Source organism: Colossoma macropomum, unplaced genomic scaffold (genome assembly GCF_904425465.1).
Source record: "Colossoma macropomum unplaced genomic scaffold, Colossoma_macropomum, whole genome shotgun sequence".
NCBI classification, from domain to species: Eukaryota; Metazoa; Chordata; class Actinopteri; order Characiformes; family Serrasalmidae; genus Colossoma; species Colossoma macropomum.
The window spans coordinates 31,381,058-31,395,140 of NW_023494796.1; the positions used below are offsets into that span (position 1 = coordinate 31,381,058).

A 14,083-nucleotide genomic window follows, 5' to 3' on the forward strand; every position below is an offset into this window, starting at 1 on the left:
GGATCTTCTGTAAAGCTGCTTTGTAACAAGGCCTGCTGTAAAAAACGCTACATAACTAAATTTTGACTCATCTCTATTAAGATTCCCTCATAAGCGCTTACACGGCTAACCGACGACTCGCCTGTGCCGTCTGCGTCATGCTAACCTGGCTAGCATTGTGAATGGTCAGTTATTCACAATTCGCCAAGTTAGCACCTGAAAAAAACAAACAATTTTAGACTTAAGATGCTAAACTTGTCCTCTTCGCTCAGTCAGGTGTCTCACCTCTCTCCACAGCGCAGAGCCTCGACACAGAGACTCCTCAGCTCGGAACAACACGAGGAAACCAAAGACTTCATCCAGGGACACGGCAGACTGTCGACAAACAGGGACCTCAGTCAGATATTATATACATTGTATTATATTTTACAACTATGCATTTTTATCAGCCTAAAACATTTTTTTTTTATGTGAAAATGCAAACAGATCTCCACACTACGCTAAATGTACATTATATTGGTCAAATGGACCAAATAGAAAAAAAATGACATTAATTTACAGTGGAAACTGAGATTATTTTTACATCTTTTAAAAAGTTTCCAACTTAGACTTAAAAGGTTTTGCTCTGACAATGATTAAACATTTACTATTAACTGGGTAATTCACACTGTACGAGTGTATCTGCGTCAACTGCATCAATTTTGACAGGGTAGAAGTGAGTATAATTAAAATGAATGTCCTCGAATGTAAAAATGATTTACGGCTCTGATTATCTAATGTCCACTACTGGGCTAATAGATCCTCCAGTGTTAACTGTGTATAGAATTGTGCCAAAATAATCTAATAATCAAACTGTAGTAAAATTTTCAACTGATTCCAATTGTTCCATAAAGAACTGTAATGCATCACTACTACCAAGCCTGGATCATCAAGTATCAGGCCTCAATTGTTTGGTGGAGCTACTTTTTTGGAGGGTTTTTTAATGAGATCACAGCAGGTTAGCTGAAAGCTCTGCAGTGCTACAGTGTTAAATGAATATGTAAGAATGTTTTTCGATGCTCTAAAATGCTGCTAAAGGAACTGAAGGTGATGGCGAACAGAGGAACGGCTGCCAAGCAGTGACCGGAGGAGGAAATGAAGAGGATGACAGACAGTGTCAGATTTCGAGTGAGTTATTTTTGTTCGCTGTGCTGCTACTAACAATGCAAACGACTGCACTAATAAACCGTAGTCACAATAAGATGTCGTACCACGTCCGTCAGGCAGAGGGCGGTGTGGAGCAGGAAGCACTGTGTGGCTCCTCTCAGCAGGACCTGGTGTGTGATCACAGTGCAGCGGAGCACCTCTCTGAAACCAACACACGGCAGACACATCCATCACATCACCTCACCTGACATCAGATACAGGCGTGTCGGCAGCCCAGTGAGATCTGAGGTGGTTTACTGGACATACTGGGCTGCCACGAGGAGCAGGCAGGAAAGGGTTAAACACACACTGACACACGCAAACTCATGAATTAATGTTATTTTAATTTGTTTTTTAAGGATTTCCTAAGCAAATAAACACTTACTGTAAACATAAACAATACCTCATTTTCTCAGACGCCTAGAGCTCTTGTGAGTAACGTACCTGAGCACGTGCAGGCCGTCCGCTCTGAGCAGAGGACAGGGGGACAGGCAGGACAGGGCCTGAGACAGGAAGAGCAGAGGCACAGCACACCAGTGCTGAGAGCCCAACCGCCAGAACAGCTGCACCAACACCGAACCTGAACACACAGCACCAAACATCACTGTTACTATACATTCTACATTCAGTCATATGATTCGTTCATCTCTCCTTAAACTCCCCTTTAAAGGCTCTTCATATAACATGATCCTCATATGTTTCATATCTAAATGCTCCGTTATCTTCATCACTACTTTCCAAAACCGCTGCAGCAGCTTCAGCAGCTGTAAACTCTCTGCACACCGTTTCACATGAGTCTCCGATGTGGACTGAATGAAGAATGAAGGGTTTCCGGTGTGATGGTCCGTCCTTAGTGATTTCCTGAGTGTCCATTGGTCAGTTTCACACAGAATGTAGACGGACACAGCAATCCACCAGTTCCACACGGTGAGAGGCAGATGATGTGTATCTCAGCCCCTCTTCATAGGCTCATAACTCCGGTTGTGAGTCTCGTATGATCTCGAGATAAGATGGAATGGAAAGGGCGACTCTACAGATTCAGGAAGTGTTTGAACTGGATTTCTGAGCTGGATCATCACAAAGATAAACAGATATAGAAACACTGAATCTGACGCACAGACGGGTTTGAGGACCCCAGGGGTTTAAAGACGGCACTGATCTGATACTGGGTATCGATATTGGTCCAGCAGAAAATGCCAGATGGGATATCAGAGGGAGAAATGAATGAATTAATGAATCCAGTTCTAGTCTGAAAGATCAGAGAACTGATTGTAGCACCACAAAGCGAAAGAAAGTCACATCAGTAAACCTACGACACACATAATAACAGCAGGGTGGGTAGAAGAGTTTCACTGTAACGTTAGCAGGTTTTCCTTGTGTGTTTTGTTTTAATATTGAACCGAGTTACTGGTATCGTCCAATACCAGCATCCAAAAGTTAACACAACCTCTACAGAAAACACACTTTTAATGCACAGCTGTTGTTAAAACTATGTTAATCAAATAAATAGAAATTGCAGAAAGCTTGCAGAAAATGCCTTATTTACGTGAGTCTCTGTAGAGGATTGTTCACTTATTTACACTTAGAAAATAAACACAATTTGAGTGGGGGTGTCTAAACTTTTGCATACAACTGTATATCAGTATGAGAAAAGAAAAAGTGATACGGTGCATCTCTGTTAATAATTTACAGTACAGAACAGGTACGTCTTTAAATGCGATTCCAGACTGTCAAACCTGTGATTGTATGTAAGGGTGTAAATGTAATCGCAGCGTCCTGAGAGCTGAAGCTACTCTCAAGCTCCAAATCATAAATCAGCAGTCTATAAACAGACGCTACGCCTCATGGTCAGCCACTGTGACCGGCTGGTCGTACCTCGGTGCTCCTCAGGCAAACTGCTGAAGAACGTCACCATGAACCTCTGCAGCTTCAGCCCGATCTCCGGACACTCCCCAACGGCCTGTCCGGCTGACCTGGACAAACACGAGACACAAACTTTCATTTCATTTTCAAATTCAAGGACTGTTCATGATTATTCAGCACCAGACAAAAACTCCAGAACAAAGGGCTCAGGACTCAGTATTGAATCTCCAGAGCAGAACCAGAAGAGCCTAAACCAGTTAAAAACTATACACAGCAGACGAAACACAACTGTTCTGGAAATTCACGCCTCAAAAAACCGGGCAGAATTTGTTCTAAATAAGATCTCGTCACGTACTGACGTGCAAGATGACTATAGACATGATACTATTCACAATGTAAAATAATAACTGATAATATTTAGGCAATAAAACACAGAGGAAGTGTGTTATTGTGAATAATATCACAGCAGGAGGCGAAGGTGAGTGTCATATATACAGCCGTGATGTTATTCACAGTAACACACAACCTCAAGTGTTCCCTCGCTTTTATACAACAGGTTTTATGAAATAACGAAACAAATCAAAGAAGCCCTGAACACGCTTTAATACTGACAGCACCTTCCGCCACAACACACGAGCTGCTGCTATGTGAGCGTAACGGTTCCCGAGCCTGTTGAGCCCTGTGTGCAGTTCAGGAGAACCTCTGACCCTGTGAGGCTCAGCTTTTGTGGTAAGAATAGAGAACTGTGGAAATATCAGGTTCAGCTCAGCCTTTTGTTGTTTCCAAATTAAGCTGAATGTCATTTTGTACCAGCCAGTCTGTGAAGCTCTTTGTAGCCCATCTTATTTGCTGAACTGTACTGTGTTTGTTTCTGGCTGATTCCAGCAAGTTCAGCTGTTCCGTCACTGCAGTCGACCTGGCAGTTTTCATGCTAACGGCAGATTCAGTGATACAGTTATGGTGTAAAAAGGAAAAAAAAGTAAAGAAAAGTACATTTTTGATTGTATTATTTGTCGGGGAGAGTTCAGTACTGGATTTTGGCACACTGATTTTCCATGAATGTCCAGGTTTTGGTGGTAAACACACCTGTGGTACAGTGAGACTCACCTGTGGTAAAGTGAGCTCTCGGTCAGCACCTCCATGAAGGGACCTACAACAAACTGACAGCCAGAGCACAGAAACATGCATCAGTCTGAGCTTCAGTCACATCAATATCTGACATTTGACCAACAGTAACTGAATTAAGTGTTATTACTTAGTTATTAAATGTGTAATGTGCTCAGTTTAGAGCCAACAATGATATCAAGTGCTGAATGATAAGCATTTCAACAACAATCGGTTGCATTTTTAAATCATTCTTGTCTAAAAGTCTCCAGTCCAACATGAGTGAGTAAACATCACACTGAGTGTGTATTACCTGCAGGCGATTCCTCAGGGCCTGTACTGGCTGTAAGGCCGGGCGATGTATCGTATTTGCGATATATATTTGCAGTTATTTATACAAATTTAGACAACATTGTGAATTCTGCCTCATTATGCACATTTTATGCATGCTGCTGAGTTTCCGGGAGCCCACAGCAGTCAGGCGACCCCTCCTTGTCTCGCGAGTGTGAGCATCTTAATTAGCAAAAAGGAGACCTAATATAATGCATGTAGAGCAGCTGGATGGTACAGTGGATAACAGCACTGTCCCGCACAGGACGGGTTCAATTCCCTGATCAGGCAGGAATACAGCCTGATGCTGATCGCTGCATTCATCTACCATATTAATCTGGTACAAAGCTAAAACATACTGAGAGAGAGAGAGAGAGAGAGAGAGAGAGAGAGAGAGAGAGAGAGAGAGAGAGAGACAGGCATTTACATTTACGGCATTTATCAGACGCTCTCATCCAGAGTGACGTACAGTTTGATCATTTTACACAGGGGGGTGAAGGTAGTTTTAGGAGTCTTGCCCAAGGACTCTTATTGGTATAGTGTAGGGTGTTCACCCAGGTGGGGATCGAATCCCGGTCTACAGTGTAGAAGGCAGAGGTGTTACCCACTACACCAACCACGACATGGGCAGAGGATCTCCTTCAGTACGAAAGGAATAGAAGATTTTTTTAGCACTGAATAAAATCACAAAGTGATCAAAAATCTCAATAAGTGGAACAAACTGTCATTTTAACCGTGGAAACAACAGAAGCAGCTTAAAAACGATTCGAATTTCAATATTCATTTCTGAAATGCTTCTCTGCATAATCCTGGGTCCCCACAAGGGGGCGCCATTAGCATTCAAGAAGGCTTTTTCTGTGGAAATCCACACCAGCAGGAATACATATTTCGTTGGAGTCATAAATTTTCTCAAAATGTGAGAAACGTTAGTTTATTCTCTAACGGTCGAGTCAGTGTTATAAAGTGTGTTTTTTATTTTAATAATTCTACATATTAGGCTAAAGAAAGCAGAGACAGCAGGAGACGAACCGTAAACTCTCAAACCAATGATGGCCTCATACTGACATCACAGCCCCAAGCTAAACAACGTTTGGGTATTCGGTAAATCGTAAAATCTTTAGTTTACGAACATCTGGATTTTCTCTTCAGTGTCTGTATTACCTGATGGACTAAAACTACCGTAAACACCTGCTTCACAGTCTGCACAACTACGGCGAGCAGGCGGGAAACGATCGGCATTCCACAGGCATTTACAGCAGCTCAGAAATAACTGACCATGAATAGACTACAAGCTCCACGAGTCCTTGGATTCGGAAAATATCCGAACGGAAAGGTACACACACACACACACACACACACACACACACACACACACACACACACACACACACACACACACAAAGGACGGCCTACACACTGTGAGCCCAAACAAGTTCACAGAACTTAAAATGTTTCAGGAAACCTGCTGCCCTAAGAAATTACGTTAAGCATTTGTAAACAAACCAGCAAGTTTAAGCAAAATGTACTGAAGTCACCAAACACTGCATGTTAGATTAACTAAAATGTTGTGCTGGATGAACGTGATCTTTATTGTACTCACACTAGAGTCATTTCAGGACATGTATTGTTGGATCACATATTTTTGTCACAGTGTTTTAGTTCTGAATATACCTGGTAACATATTTTTACTCTACAAGTTTCACTGGATTTAACGAAGGTCGTCTCATGGCTCATTTTGATCCCTCTTTAAAGCCGCTCCAGAAAAAGTGCACGAATATCGACATAAATATCGTTTATAAAGGTTGAAAAATACCGATATATTCACTTTAACCCACTTCGCCCAGCCTAGATTAGCTACATGACCAGTTCAAAGGTATCAGCTGGACCCTCCCAGCAGCTGCGAGATCATCTCTGACATAAACCTTCAGCGATACGAAGTACGAGACTGTAAACAGACCTGAGAGGAAGCCGAGGTGAAGCCAGGCTGCTGAAACAGCCGCAGCTCCAGCAGGTGATTGACGCCCTCCTTCATCACGGCCTTGTTCTCACTGTGGAACATGCGCTGATACACACACAGCAGCCAGGACGGGTGGACCAGCCGGCCGCCTGAGAGAACCACAAACCAGTCAACATCGATCCAAACCCAAACGTCACAGATGATCCAGACAGATGTGAACCGAACTCTACCTTCAGCACCTGCAGCTGTTCTCTCAACCAGAACGTCCAGTCGGTTCAGTACGGGCCGCACCACGTGGATCTGGACACCACAGGTCAAGGTCAGGGTTTCTGAATGTAAATGTGACTATTTCTATTACTTCTATTTCTCTCTCTCATTTTTTTTCCTAGATATCTGATCGATTGAGCCACTTTTGGCTTGAATTTACTATGTAGTACTTCATGAAATTACTGCCATTATTTCCACGATGATTAATGGTGTAAAATGATCTGAAACGTCATGATGGTCACAGTCCTGTTTACCTGGTTCTCCTCCAGAGTCTCCAACACAAGCGCGTAATCTTCCCAGAACTGCCGAAGCACTGACTTCTGGCCCGGTGTCCATCTGAACAGGCTCTCTGCAGAGGATCAAGACGTTAATTCACTTTACCTGCAGGCAGAGACGCTGCACAGATGTACAGGCAGCTTATCTAGAACACTCCTGTCCAGCTCTGGTTCTAGAGTGCAGCAGAACAGCTGTTTGGTGACTAAAAATGGTAACGAACAGCTGCTAATTAGCTGTTAGGTTTGTAATTATATCAACATAAATGATCTTGAGATATTGATGCCAAAAAAAGATCCTGAGATAATAAAAGCTCTAGCGTTCTCGCAGACAGATTTTTATTTTAATAGTCTCATAAAATCTCATAAAAACACACCGTGAGCTCCTGTGGGCTCCAGATTTCTTAGACGTCTGACAGGGATGCTAAAAATGACATGATAAGATTTCGTTTCTTTGTAGCAGCGATAACCATGTTTGTTTAACCTCTCCAACTCCTTGATTGGGGTTCCAAAACACACTTTGTCATATTCTTCATAACTTTCATATTTCATAAGCTACATTCTAAAGGTGGGGGTCGTATGAGAGCTGTAACTGTCTTCTTTCCAGTCAAATAGATGGGTGATGTCATTTTAAACCCTTATAATAAAAGAAGCTGAACTCACAGTTTATTTGTTTCCTGAAAGTCGACCCATTTTTCACAAATCTGGGCTATAAACTATAAACAGATGGCGTCTCTTCAGTGATCTGCTCTGTAAACATTATTTTTATAAAATAATACAAAGAGCGTCTAAGATTTTTGGCTTTCAGCAGTAAATTGTAAGCATATAGTAATATGTGTATCATAAAACACATGTTCTGTTAATTTGAGGAGAGTTTTAAAAAAAATAATAAATAAAATAAAAATTTACATTTATTTCATGCAGCTACTGAATAATTTGCCTTACGATTTGGTCATGAAAATTCAGATGGACAAACCAAAATATACCCACAAGCATAAGAGGTTAAAAGATCAACAGCACCCTCTAAAAATCTTAAAGGGCAACTCCACCAGTTTAACATTTGTGGATAATACGATGATTGACATGTAACGCCATTCAGAGTGGTTTGGTGTGTAAAGAAAACGTACCAGCTCAGACCTCTTACAGTGGTGCTGATGGGAACCAGACGCTGTGATGCCCAATAAAGCCACAACACAAATATAGACATTTTATTTACTATCCAGAACCACCAGTGAACCTACACGAGTCTTCTGAGTTTATATGAACACCTGCATGCATCGTGCACCATGAACGGATTAAAGAAAACGTTTTCAACCAAAATTTTCTCAAAACTATGACAAAAACAACGTCTCGTTATTTTAATTTCCTACAATACCTTTCTGTGAGGGAGCTTTTAGAGGTGGACGTCTGGTTCCTATCACCACCACTGTGAACAGATCTGACTCGGTAAGTTCTCCAGAACCGAGAACCACTCTGAATTACTCTGTTTACGTCACGATGCTTTGGTGATTCAGAAATTTTTAAAAATTGGTGGAGTTGTCCTTCAAATACATATCTGTGAATTCTGTCATGTTAATGCTGATTACTTTGTATTGTAGATGAAATGTCTTTCCTATTTGGACGTTTTGGGCTGTTTTTCAGAATCAGCCTGGTGACCCGCCTACAGACCCAAGTCCAAACTCACCTGGCTCGCTCACACCGACAGCAGCGTCCAGCGCCTCCGACAGAGCGACGCACCTCTTCAGGAGGTAGAGGGCGCGCTTGCGGGAAACGCTGTCTCGGTGCTGCAGCCCGGCCTGGATGACTCTGAAGAAGGCCCGGGACTCTCGCGGGTCGGGCTTCGGTCTGCAGTTCTGGTCTTTGATGGACGTTTTCTGCTCCCAGGTGGAGAAGAGGTGGTCTGACAGAGCGGTCAGACACAGCAGCGCCCGTGCGGTCACCGCAGCCGTGTCCTCGCGCTCATGCCAGCCCAGCAGGTCCTCCCAGATGTGCTGGAGAACGTCTGCCCGTCTCTCCTCGCTGGAGGACTTGAGGGACGTGAAGCAGATGCGGATGATGATTTTGGATGCCTGGGCCTCCGAGAGCCGCTTGATGCTGCTGAGCGTGCAGGACAGAGACCTCAGGGCCAAAGAGGGGCTTTCTGAGATCCTCTGAGACGACAGCAGCACCGCCATCAGCTCTACAGCCACGTCAAGGTCCAGGTGGAGCTGCTCCTCGTCGCCCTCAGGTGGACTGATTAATAATAATAATAATAATGATGATGATGATGATGATTACAGACCACGCTTCATAGCGATGGCAGCTCAGAGTGCTTTACAGACAGAACATAAAGCTTAACAGCAACAGAACCAACTAGGAGTGTTTATATAAAATCATAGAAGACACTGACACAGATCAGATTAGGGTTCTCTGCATGGTGAAATGGTTCTTCAGACTGATTTAAATTCCAGATTCAAGATTCTTTATTGTCACTGCACAAGGTACAATGAAATTGGGTATGTGCTGTATGTGGTTCTATAGAGCGCGAAGGAGCATCTACTGTTTTAAGCTTGACATCATAACAATAGCAGAACCTTTTTTGGTGCTAAGCAGAAACATTTTCAAAAAGGAACCACACACAGCACCGTGCAGAGAACCATTTAAGCATGCACATGATTCTTTGAGCGTTCGTGGTTCTATATAGAACAAATGTTTTTACTAAAGAACCCTTGAAGAACCATCTTCTTAAGAGCGAGCTGCACTGACTGTTCACATGCGAGATAAAACAGAACTCACAGTCTAATTACACTCTTATGGTTCTTCAAGTGAAGACAGTGGCTCTATTTAGAACCATTTGCATGCTTAAATGGTTCTTTGCCATGTGAAATGGTTCTTCAGATTGATAGAAATGGAGAACGTGTTGCATATGGTTCCATATACCACCAGAAAGTGTTCTTCTATTGTTATAAACTCGACATTGTAACAAAATCAGAAGAACCTAGAACCATATAGTAGTAAAGCAGAACCAGTAGAGCCATATAGAACACATTCTCTATCAGTCTGAAGAACCTTTTCACCACGCAAAGAACCATTTGATTATGAAATGATTCTATCCAGCACTCAGAGTTCTAAACAGAATTATGGTCTTTACTAAAGAACCCTTGAGGAACCGTCTTTTTAAGAGTGAAGCTGTAGTGACAGAGCTTGGAGTCTAATTACACTAATTATACTCTTATGGTTCCTCAAGTGTTCTTTAGTGAAGACACAGTTCGATTTACAACCACAAGAACCATTTGCATGCTTAAATGGTTCTTTGCATGATGAACCTGCTCTTCAATTTGGTGAAATGGTTCTTCAGACTGACGGGGAATGTGCTGTACATGGTTCCACACAGCACCTTTTTGAAAAGGGTTCTATATAGTACTGAAATGGGTTCCTCTATTGTTACTAACACATTCAACACATACACAGCACGTTCTCCATCAGTCCGAAGAACCATTTCACCATGCAGAGAACATTCGGGCGTGTAAACGGTCCTCACGGTTGTGAACAGAACCCCTGTCTTCACTAAAGAACCCTCCTGTGTGAGAGTGTATCGGACTTTTTGAGCTGCTTTCTGTGAGTTCTGGTACGGAGGGTCAGCGTTCCAGTTACCTGAGCGCAGGTAAGGCCAGCGCGGCCAGGTCCCGCAGGGTGTCCGCGGAGCTCTGACCCACACAGAGGCCCAGCAGCGCGCAGACGGCCGGCAGCAGCTGCCCGCTCTGTCTGCTCTGCGGGTCCTGCCTGGAGATGGTCTTCAGGAGCGGCACACACTGATCCCAGATCAGCGCCTGCAGCCGGATAGCCAGTCGCTCTGAGCGCTCCCCGCTCCGGATCAGCTCCCCGACCAGCGCGGACACAGACTCCACCCTCTCCGGCTCAGGCAGCGCGGAGCCCGGCCAGCGCAGCGCCTCGAACACCGGCTCCACATCGGGGCAGCGGGAGAGCAGAGCGCTCAGCAGGAGGGAGGAGGAGGAGGAGGACATCATCAGCAGCTCCACACACTCTGCTCCACACACTCAGACACACAGACACCCACGTGGCTGGTGTTTTCGTCGCGCTCTTCTTCTTCTCGAGCTTTGAGCGCAGGATGGCGGACTGCTGCCCCCTGCAGGCCACGGCGAGATTGTTCATAGAGCTCCTTCATTCCCTTCATTCCTTCACTTTAGTTACATTTAGGGAATCATATGATCGTCAAAGAGGGGGGTGATTATTATTACCCACCCCTAATTCTTCAGTGATATGAAGCTGAAGTCAGACATTCACCAGATTATTGGGTGAATTTTCCCGTTCCACCTTGAAACCCACAAATGTGAGAATATTTCTCTGTTAAAAATGACAATAATCACTGTTTTATCTTAGTTTAATGTCGTTTCAGTGTATTATGGTCCTTTTCTTCATTACAAGAATAAAAAATCGCTAGCAGTGCTGACGCCTCAGTAGCTTGCGAGCTAATTTTTCCGGCTGTATTCAGGCTGCTGAAGGTCACCGAGCTCTATACTCCGTTAGTACGTTAACGAGCTCAGTAAGCGTAACTCTCCTGTATGGTGTGTATTATCGTCGCCATCCTAAGTCTACCAGAGTACAGAGTTTCCCTGTCCACTGCCCTGTGCGTCTGGCTGCTCATCTGCGGTGCTCCGTTCCACCGCTGCAGAGAGAGAGAGAGAGAGAGAGACAGAGGGGGGGGAGAGAGAGAGAGAGAGAGAGAGAGAGAGAGAGAGAGAGAGAGAGAGAGACAGAGGGGGGGGAGAGAGAGCGAGAGAGAGAGAGAGAGAGAGAGACAGAGGGGGGGAGAGAGAGAGAGAGAGAGAGAGAGAGAGAGACCGACAGAGAGAGAGACAGAGTGAATGGAGCTAAATGGAGCTAAACGGCTAAAAACACAGTTAAATAGTCTCTAATCTCTCAGAGCTTTCCTTTCATTCAGACAGCAGAAGAACTAAACTGACTACAACGGCACAGAGAACTCACCTGGACGATCCCTCACTACAGCAAACAGACACCATCACTGATACTGAGAGCTGATTGGTTAACATCACTGATACTGAGAGCTGATTGGTTAGCATTACTGATACTGAGAGCTGATTGGTTAGCATTAGTGCTAGCCTTTCAACTCTACTGGCATTCATTGAAGACTCGCTCACAGGCGCCCTCTGCTGTTTTTCAGTCACATGCCTGCTAATATGACCTGATATACAGATTCTCTGGCTGGATTTCATTTTAAGGGAAATCACCATAAAAACCACAATCATACAGCAGTTTAATGAAAGTATATGTCTTTATTTCTGATATTAATCGTTCACACTGTTCTTTCCTTTCACTGAAAGGGGAGCGTTTGGGCTGAAGAGCAACAGACTCAACACTGACTGTACAAGACTGTAAACATGAGATGAAGAGCAGAGAATGGTCACTCCTGTTCAGACTGACAACATAATACCTCCATAGTGTTTTACCCACAGGAGAATTCCACCACTTTTTCAAAATTTCTGAAAAATTTGAGATGTAAACAGTCATGCCGAGTGGTTTGGTGTGACACGCTTCAACTTCTTCACAGTTGTGCTGATGGGAACCAGACGTCTGATACGACTCAAAGCTCCCTCACTGAAAGCTTTTATGCAGAATTTGCTGCATTCGCCTACATCTGTAACACAATTAGACAAGCAAGGGTGTCTGCAAAATACCCAAAAATGCCTAAAATGTATTTAAAACATGCTTTAATAGTGGAGAGACACATGCAGGGTACTGTGAGGCAAAATAGTCCCCAAAGAAAACTTATTATTTCAGATTTTCCACTATTTTCCATCGTCAACATTCCATATAAACTCAGAAGACTCGTGTAGGTTCACTGGTGGTTCTGGATAGTAAATAAAATGTCTATATTTGTGTTGTAGTCATGGCGACCCCTGGTTCCTATCACCACCACTGTAATGACATCAGAACCATTTCACACCAAACCACTCTGAACCACTCATCTCACACACTGAGTTATGGAGGGATTTTGAAAATTGGTGGACTTTCCCCTATAAGAGGGTAGCACTTAATTAATCAGATGAATTTAAAGTACCTGCAGGTGCACCTGATAAGGCAGACACGGGGTTTAATTAACAAAAAGAGGCTTTGTTTGTATAATTTCATAACAGTTCATCTGGGTTCACCACCTGAACAGAAGTTCATATTTAGTATCATTTATGAGACTCTGTGGAGAGACAGCATCGTTACGGAGGGTCTTATTTAATAGAGAAACACTAGAACTCCGACTGAAATAACCATGCAGTGTGTTTTCAGTTTTCCAAGGAGGAGAAAAGGGTAAAGCTCAGTAAAACACCCACAGCCTGCACTCAGAGAACGTGGCCTACATTCCCCGCACAGAGTAAACATACGCAGGAGTTCACAGAATCACATAAAGCTCCTCTGTGTGCCGTCAGTCACACACTGAACGAGTTCATCAGCGGAGCCTCCGGCTGGAATCACTCCAAGTTCAGTTACTTCTGTTTGGGGGTCCTGTGGAATTTCATGCCTCAGTAGGAAATGCGGAACACTTGAGCTCCATGAGCCGCTGTACGGAGCTCCCTGCTGCTCTGTAAATGCAGTTTATGTACAGAGCAGCTACGCTGTGAAACACCAGCTTCAGAAACATCGTCAGAGCAGAGACTGACAGCTGCTGCATGATCACCCTGATACTGTGAGAAGCGACGCATCCTCCATTCCATCACTTCTCCAAAGTTTGGAATATTTTATTGGTGTTATTATGATGCCGTGATCCATACATACATACATACATACATCATCTAAACCGCTTATCCTTCTGGGTCGCGGTGGGGTGCTGGAGCCTATCCCAGCTGTCATTGGGCGGAAGGCGGGATACACCCTGGACAGGTCGCCAGTCCATCGCAGGGCAGACAGACAGACAGACATACACAGTCACACTCACTCACACCTAGGGGCAATTTAGCATGTCCAATCAGCCTGACTGCATGTCTTTGGACTGTGGGAGGAAACCGGAGTACCCGGAGGAAACCCACGCAGACACGGGGAGAACAGGCAAACTCCACACAGGAATGACCCTGGTCGCCCGGCCGGGAATTGAGCCCAGGCCCTTCTTGCTGTGAGG

At 44.1% G+C, this 14,083-nt stretch overlaps 1 protein-coding gene across 1 annotated transcript in view; it reads right to left on the bottom strand.

The window, feature by feature from the left end:
* Positions 1-11,016, bottom strand: part of tarbp1 (TAR (HIV-1) RNA binding protein 1) — a 46,060-nt gene extending 35,044 nt beyond the window's left edge. The window contains exons 1-10 of the mRNA XM_036583334.1: positions 10,591-11,016; positions 8,642-9,189; positions 6,940-7,034; positions 6,649-6,718; positions 6,419-6,567; positions 4,135-4,187; positions 3,040-3,137; positions 1,609-1,744; positions 1,230-1,326; positions 265-354 (exon numbers count right to left, since the gene is read on the bottom strand). Coding sequence (XP_036439227.1) covers positions 265-354; positions 1,230-1,326; positions 1,609-1,744; positions 3,040-3,137; positions 4,135-4,187; positions 6,419-6,567; positions 6,649-6,718; positions 6,940-7,034; positions 8,642-9,189; positions 10,591-10,964 — 1,710 coding nt within the window. The 5' untranslated portion in view covers positions 10,965-11,016. The remainder of the gene's footprint in view (positions 1-264; positions 355-1,229; positions 1,327-1,608; positions 1,745-3,039; positions 3,138-4,134; positions 4,188-6,418; positions 6,568-6,648; positions 6,719-6,939; positions 7,035-8,641; positions 9,190-10,590) is intronic.
* Between the last annotated feature and the right edge of the window lie 3,067 nt (positions 11,017-14,083).